The sequence below is a fragment of the Macaca thibetana genome, chromosome 15 (genome assembly GCF_024542745.1).
Source record: "Macaca thibetana thibetana isolate TM-01 chromosome 15, ASM2454274v1, whole genome shotgun sequence".
Taxonomy (NCBI): Eukaryota; Metazoa; Chordata; class Mammalia; order Primates; family Cercopithecidae; genus Macaca; species Macaca thibetana.
Window position 1 is genome coordinate 50893162 of NC_065592.1, and position 8425 is coordinate 50901586.

The 8425-nt window shown below is 38.5% G+C and overlaps 1 protein-coding gene across 1 annotated transcript; it reads left to right on the forward strand.

Moving 5' to 3' along the window:
- The first annotated feature begins 3368 nt into the window (after window positions 1–3368).
- LOC126937249 (NAD-dependent malic enzyme, mitochondrial-like) lies at window positions 3369–4214 on the forward strand. Its single transcript, XM_050760678.1, has one exon. The coding sequence runs from the start codon at window positions 3415–3417 to the stop codon at window positions 4060–4062; it is 648 nt and encodes a 215-aa protein (XP_050616635.1). The 5' UTR covers window positions 3369–3414; the 3' UTR covers window positions 4063–4214.
- The last annotated feature ends 4211 nt before the right edge of the window (window positions 4215–8425 follow it).

The following is an 8425-nucleotide window of genomic DNA, read 5'->3' on the forward strand; positions in this document are numbered from 1 at the left end:
GAGGTTACATTTCAACATGAGATTTGGGCGGGGACACAGAGGCAAACCATCATTCCACACCTGGCACCTCTGAAATCTCAAGACCTTCTCACACTTCAGAATACAATCATGCCTTCCCAACAGTCCACCAAAGTCTTAACTCATTCTAGCATTAACTCAAAAGTCCACAGTCTGAAGTCTCATCTAAGACAAGGCTAGTCTGTTCCATTTATGAGCCTGTAAAATAAAAAACGAGTTAGTTACTTCCAAGATACCTTAGAGGTAAAGGCATTGAGTAATTACTCCCAATCCAAAAGGGAGAAATCTGCCAATTAAAGGAGCTACAGGTCCCATGCATATCTGAAACCCAACAGGACAGTCATTAACTCTTAATGCTCCAAAATAATCTCCTTTGACCCCATGTCTCACCAGGTCATACAAGTGCAAGGGGTGGGCTCCCAAAGCCTTGGGCAGTTTTACCCTTGTGGCTTTGACAATTTCAGCCCCCACAGTTTCTTTCAGGGGCTGGCATTGAGTGCTTGCTGCTTTTTCAGGTGCAGGGTGCAGGCTGTTGGTGGATCTACTATTCTGGGGTCTGGAGGATGGTGCTCCACTTCTCACAGTTCCACTAGGAAGTGCACCAGTGGGGACTCTGAATAGGAGATCTAACTCCAGATATCCCCTCTGCACTGCCCTGGTAGAGATTCCACGAGGGCTCTGCCCTGAAGCAGGCTTCTGCCTGGACATTAGGCATTTCCATATATCCTCTGAAATCTAGGTGGAGTCTTTCAAACCTCGACTCTTGCATTCTGTGCACCCACAAGGCTTAACACAACATGGAGGCCACCAAGACTTATAACTTGTGCCTCTGAAGCAGTGGCCTGAGCAGTACCTTGTCCCCTTTTACCTATGGCTGGAGGTTGAGTGGTTGGGAAGCAGAGAGCATCCCAAGGCTGCACAGGGCAGTGAGGTCATGAGTCTGGCCCACAAAATCATTCTGTCTTTCTAGGCTTCATGGCCTATAATTGGAGGGGCTGCCACAAAGGTCTCTGAAATGCATTTGAGGTCTTTCCCTATTGTCTTTTCTATTAGGACTTGACTCCTCTTTACTTATGCAAATTTATGCAACCTGTTTGAATTCCACCACTGAAAATGGGCTTTTCTTTTCTATGAAATGGACAGGCTGCAAACCTTTACCCTCTGCTTCTCTTTTAAATATAAGTTCTAGTTTCAGATCATTTCTTTACTCATACATGTGAGCACAGATTGTTAGAAGCAGCCAGTGCGCATCTTGAGTGCTTGGCTACTCAGAAATTTCTCTCACCAGATACTCTAAATCATCACTCTCAAGTTCAAATTCTCTTATCCCTAGAGTAGGGGCAAAATGCAGTCAGGCTCTTTGCTAAAGCATAGCAGAAGTGACCTTTACTTCAGTTCCCAATAAATTCCTTATTTCCATCTGAGACCTCCTCAGTCTGGATTTCACTGTCCATAACACTATCAGCATGTTGGTCACAACCATTCAACAAGTCTCTAGGAAGTTCCAATCTTTCCCTCATATCTTCTTCTGAGACCTCCAATTGGGTCTCATAAGAACTCAGTATTGTGATGACAGCACCAAGGGGGAATGGTGTTAAACCATAAGAAACTGTTCTTCTGATCCAATGATCCCCCACCAGGCCCCACATACAGCATTGGAAATTACATTTCAACATGAGATTTAGGTGGGGACAGAGTTTCAAACCACATTATCTGATAACTAATGTGAAAGTGTAGAGACAATTGACCAAGGGCTCTGGGTAAAGTTAAGGCTGGCATCACATGAGATGTCTCCATGTGAGACATTAGCGGTATCAGTGCAATATTCAAATGTAGATAACAAACATGCAGTTAAAAGTATGAACCTGGGAAAATAGGACACCATAGATATATTCAAAAAATATTCCACGAATGAAAATTTTGATGTATTTCACTACATCATATCAATCATTTATGGCTAATAGAGTAAGAAAAAGAAAAAGAGAGAAAAATATTTGTAACAGATAATATAAAGTTTTAATTACCTTAATTTATAAAGAAGTCATATGAGTTAATTGAAAATGGCAAATACCTTCAATAGGAGAAAAAAAAATTAAAAATAGAAAAGGATAATTTACGTTTAAAAAAAATCCAGTGGGCCATGGCCACTCGGCCCTGCCCCCCCTCACCCTCCACTCTCACGGGTCTACCTCAGAGTGTGGCACCTCTCGCGCCAGTGCGAGCCTGAGCTGGCGCAAACTCCAGGAGGCTCGCAGAAGGGGAGGGCCCGGCGATGCGAGAGCTGAGCATCGCCAGGACGGGAGGCAGGGTGCAGCCTCTTCGTCCGAAGCACCAACTGTCGTGTGGTGAGACCTCTGATGAAAGAAAAGATGTTGTCCCGGGTTAAGAGCAGTTTCCACCACTTGTACTTTGGCATGTCGACATTTGCACATAAAAGAAAAAGGCAAGCCATTTATGCTGAATCCAAGAACAAACAAGGGAATGGCATTTACTTTACAAGAACGACAAATGCTTGGTCTTCAAGGGCTTCCACCTCCCAAAATACAGACACAAGATATTCAAGCCTTAGGATTCCACAGAAACTTGAAAAAAATGACTAGCCCTTTGGAAACGTATATCTACATAATGGAAATACAAGAAAGAAATGAGAAATTGTTTTATCGAATACTTCAAGATGACACAGAGTTTAATAACAATTGTATATACACCAACAGTTGGTCTTGTCTGCTCTCAGTATGGACACATCTTTAGAAGACCTAAGGGATTATTTATGTCGATCTCAGACAGAGGTCATATTAGATCAATTGTGGATAAGTGGCCAGAAAATCATGTTAAGATTGTTTTAGTGACTGATGGAGAGAGAATTCTGGGTCTTGGAGAGCTGGGTGTCTATGAAATGGGAATTCCAGTAGGAAAAATGTGTTTGTATACAGTTTGTGCCTGAATATGGCCTGATAGATGCCAACCGGTGTGTATTGATGTGGGAACTGATAATATCGCACTCTTAAAAGACACATTTTACATAGGCTTGTACCAGAAACAAGATCGCACAAAACAGTATGATGACCTGATTGATGAGTTTATGGAAGCTATTACTGACAGATATGGCTGGAACACACTCATTCAATTTGAAGATTTTGGAAATCATAATGCATTCAGGTTCTTGAAAAAACATCAATAAAAATACTGCACTTTCAATGATGATATTCAAGGGACAGCTGCAGTAGCTCTAGCAGATCTTCTTGCAACACAACAAGTTATTAATAAACCAGTCTCCGAACACAAAATCTTATTCCTTGGAACAGGAGAGACTACTCCTGGAATTGCAAATCTTAAAAAAGTATGTCTATGGTAGAAAATGGCCTGTCAGAAGAAGAGGCACAAAAGAAAATCTGGATGTTTGACAAGTATGGTTTATTAGTTAAGGGGTGGAAAGCAAAAATAGATAGTTATCAGGAACCATTTACTTACCCAGTCCCAGAGAGCATACCTGATACTTTTGAAGATGTGGTGAATACAATGAGGACTTCAACTACAATTGGAGTTGCAGGTGCTGGCCATCTTTTCACTCCTGATGTAATCAGAGCCATGACCCCTATCAATGAAAGGCCTGTAATATTTGCATTAAGTAATCCTACAGCACAGGCAGAGTGCACGGCCAAAGAAGCATATACACTTACAGAGGGCAAGTGTTTGTTTGCCAGTGGCAGTCCATTTGGGCTAGTGAAACTCACAGATGGGAGAATCTTTACACCAGATCAAGGAAACAATGTATATATTTTTCCAGGTGCATCTTTAGCTGTTATTCTCTGTAATACCCAGCGTATTAGTGACAATGTTTTCCTAGAAGCTGCAAAGGCATTGACAAGCCAAATGACGGATGAAAAGTTAGCCCAAGGGAGACTTTACCCACCACTTGCTAATATTCAGAAAGTTTCTATTAACATTGCTATTAAAGTTACAGAATACCTATATGCTAACAAAATGGCTTTCCAATACCCAGAACCTGAAGACAAGGCCAAATATGTTAAAAAAAGAATATGATGGAGTGAATATGATTCCCTGCTGCCAGATGTGTATGAATGGCCGGAATCTGCTTCAAGCCCTCCTGTGATAACAGAATAGAAGCACTCCCCTGATAAATACTTCCTGTACTCCGGGGAACCCCTGTTTTCAGACAAGAAGAGATAATGTCCTCAGTTTTATGGTGTTTTCTGTATTTTGTTCTCCTGACCACTTTGGTTAACATATTTTTTCCACGTGTCTCCACATCTGTTGGGGTAGACCTGTTGACGGATTGCCAACCAGCACCCTACAATCAGTTAATTGTGATGCTTTAATTCTAACATAAATACCATACCACATCCAGGAGACAGAAAGTTTGTCAATGTCTTCACTTGTACTCTAATTCAGACTTGCCAAAGTACTTGCTATTTACTATTATGGATACTAATCTTCTCTCACCTAGTTCTTTTAGAGCTACTAAAATAGAAATTTACTTTTATGTATAGAAGTACAGAATTTGGGAAAGAAACTAGATTTTCACCAAATTACAAGGAAAAATGGTCAGTATCTAAAAATGTTCTTCTATGTCTTGCTTCATCTTACCTTCATACTCTGAAATTCTCTTATAGCAGACAGAGCTAGGAAAATATTAAAAATGTACCCTATTTATTTTCTGGAACTAAATCAAGGCTTAAATATAACATTATGAGAGTAATGGGAACTGTTGCTGCTTTTAAATAAATAAAAGTCATTGTTTTCAACAGTGTATAAAAATCATAGTGAGGACTGGGAGCGGTGGCTCACGCCTGTAATCCCAGCACTTTGGGAGGCCGAGGCGGGTGGATCACGAGGTCAGGAGTTCGAGACCAGCCAGGCCAATTTGGTGAAACCCCGTCTCTACTAAAAATACAAAAATTAACTGGGCATGGTGGCGTATGCCTGTAGTCCCAGCTACTCAGGAAGCTGAGGCAGGAGAATCACTGAGGCAGGGTTCAAACCCACGAGGCAGAGGTTGCAGTGAACCGAGATTGCACCACTGACTCTAGCCTGGGCAACAGAGAGCCCATTTAAAAACAAAACAAAACAAACAAACAAAAAACATAGTGTAACCTTTTTAAAATAAATATCTTAAATTTTAAAAAAAGATCCTTTTTATGCCCTCCTGGTACACAGGTGGTGTTATCAATCTTGATATCTGAGTCAAATTTGAGTGTGTAGGCATCTATTCTGTCTCTGGGAAGCAATCACAATAGTTATTTAAGCCTTCTATTTTGTGGTGATCTTCCTACTTGTTCCATCTAGTATTGAAAATGAGTATTGAAGTCTCTAACAATTTTTTTTTCAATTGTTTCTTCCTCCTTCATTTCTGTCAGGTTTTGCTAACAGAATTTGAGGGCTTTATTAAATGCATTTGTAGTTATTAGATCTTAAAGGTAGATTTACCTCTTTATCATTACAAAATTTTCTCATTGTTTACAAACACTTTTAACTCTACTTTGTCTTAGTGTAGCATTGCAGCTCATTTTTGTTTACTGATTGCATATTATAACTTTTTCATCCTTTTGCTTTCAACCTCTTTGTTTTTTGAATCTAAAACATGTCTCTCATAGGGATCATAGAGTTGAATCATAACTTATTTATTCCGTGGATATCTGCCTTTTGATTGGATATGGTGGGGTTTACATCTACTTTGTTATATATTACTATATGCATCACGTATTTTTACCTCTTTTCCTCTATTATTATCTTCTTTTATGTTAAATAGTTACGTTCTAGCATACCATTTTAATTGCTTTGTTTATTTGCTAAAAGTTTGAGGATTTTCTTTTTGTGGTTGCTATGGGGATGGGAATTAGTATCTTAATTTTAAAAGATCTAGTTCAGAATAACAGTAAATTTTTATAGTATGTGAAAACATGCTCTAATATTTCTATTTTCTCCTTTGTTTACTATTAATGCTGTACAAATTGCATGTTTATACATTATAATCTTTTAACTCTGTTTTATAATGATTGTTTTGTGCAGCTGTCATCTAAAACGGTGTAAGGCAAGGAATACAAACAAACCACATTTACACTGGCTTTTATATTTATCTTCGTAGTTTTCTTTTCCTTTTTTCTTTCTTTCTTTTTTTTTTGGGGGGGGACAGGGTCTTGCTCTGTTGCCCAGGCTGGAGTGCAATGGTGTAATCTTGGCTCACTGCAACCTCCGCATCCTGGGCTCAAACAATCTTCTGGTCTCAGCTCCCCCAGGTAGCTGAGACTACAGGCATGTGCCACCATGCCTGGCTAATTTTTTTTTTTTTTTTGTATTTTTTGTATAGATGAGGCTATTCCATGATGCCCAGGCTGGTCTCCTCAAACACCTGGGCTCAAGCAAACCTCCTTCCTAAGCCTCCAAAGTGCTGTGACTACAGGTATGAGCCACTGCATCCAGCCCTCTTTGTAGTTATTTTTTGTTGCACTTTACTTCTTGATGTGAATTTGAGTTTCATAAAGTGTTTTATTCATTTCAGCCTAAAGAACTTACTTTAATGTATCATGTAGGGCAAGTATACAAGCAAGAAATTATCTTTCTCTCTCTGTTTAATTGGGCATGTCTTAACTTCTTTTTTATTTTTACATGAAATTTTAGCTGGATACAGAATTCTCAGCTTACAGTCTGAGATATTTTGAACATGTCATTCCACTGTCTTCTGATATCCAGGGTTTCTGATGAGAAGTCAGTTATTACTTTTACAAGGATCTCTGCAATATGTTAAGTTAATCCTTCTCACTGCTTTCAAGGATTTGTATTTTTCATTTATTGTCATCGATTAACTTGTTAGACTTTTTCTACCTGGAATTGCAGGTAAATTTATTCTATCTGAGCTTCTTGAATTTGAAGATTAGTATCTTTTATACAATTTCGGAGTGTTTTGGAAAGTACTTCTTTAAAAAATTTTCTAGTCTTTTCTCTGGTATTGCATTATGTGGATGTTGATACAATTTGTATGGGCTCACATGTCTCTGAGGATCTGTTCATATTTTTTTCTGCTTCTCAGACTGAATAGTCTCTATTGACCTATCTTCAGTGTTGTTCATTAATTCATCTGCCGCTCAAATCTGTTGTTGAAATTTTGGTAAATTTCCATTTCAGTTATACTTTTAATTACTAGAATTTCTATTTGATACTTTCTTATAATTTTATCTGTTGTGAACAGGTCCCCCAAAATCTGGCCATAAACTGGCCCCAAAACTGGCCATAAACAAAATCTCTGCAGCACTGTGACATGTTCACGATGGCCATAACACCCATGCTGGAGGGTTGTGGGTTTACCGGAATGAGGGCAGGGAACACCTGGCCCACCCAGGGCAGAAAACCACTTAAAGGCATTCTTAAACCACAAACAATAGCATGAGCGATCTGTGCCTTAAGGACATACTCCTGCTGCAGATAACTAGCCAGACCCATCCCTGTATTTTGGCCCATCCCTTCGTTTCCCATAAGGGATACTTTTAGTTAATCTAGTATCTATAGAAACAATGCTAATGACTGGCTTGTTGTTAATAAATATGTGGGTAAATCTCTGTTCAGGGCTCTCAGTTCTGAAGGCTGTGAGAACCCTGATTTTCCACTTCACACCTCTATATTTCTGTGTGTGTGTCTTTAATTCCTCTAGCACTGCTGGGTTAGGGTCTCCGCAACCAAGCTAGTCTTGGCATTTATCTCATTACTAATATTCTCTATTTCATGAGGCAGCATTCTGATGGTTTTATTGTTAGATATAATTTATTTAGTTCTGTTAATATATTTTGATAGATCATTTAAAATCTCTATGAAGCCTAAAATCTAAGCCTTCTCAGGGTCATTTAATAGCTACTTTCTGCTACCCTGTGTTTCAGGCATATTTTCCTATGTCTTTGCACATCTCTTATTTATTTCTAAAAGCTGAACAGTTTTGATAACATATTATAGTTAATCTGATACTCACATCTACCTAATCAAAGTATATTCTTGTTCTTTTAAAATTTGTTATTCTTTTGTGTTTAATATTATTTAAAATTTATAAGTGAAGTTGAATTTTATCAAATGCTCTTCGTGAATCTCTATTGAGATAAAGATATAGTTTTTCTCCTTCATTCTATTGATGTGATGGATGACATGACATTTATTGATTTGCATATGTTGAACCATCCTTGCATTCCTGGGATAAAACTCACTTGATCATGGTGTATTATATTTTTGATGGGTTGTTAAATTTGGTTTGATAATATTTTGTTGAGAATTTTTGCATCTCATCTATGTTCTTTGAAGATATTGGTCTGAGGTGTATGTGTGAGTGTGTCTGGTTTTGGTATCAGAGTTATGCCAGTCTTATAAAAAGAGTTAGGAAAAATTTATTCTGCTTCACTTTTTCATA

Excerpts from the sequence above, each read along its gene's own strand:
- LOC126937249 (XM_050760678.1), top strand. The coding sequence starts at position 3,415 with ATGTTTGACAAGTATGGTTTATTAGTTAAGGGGTGGAAAGCAAAAATA.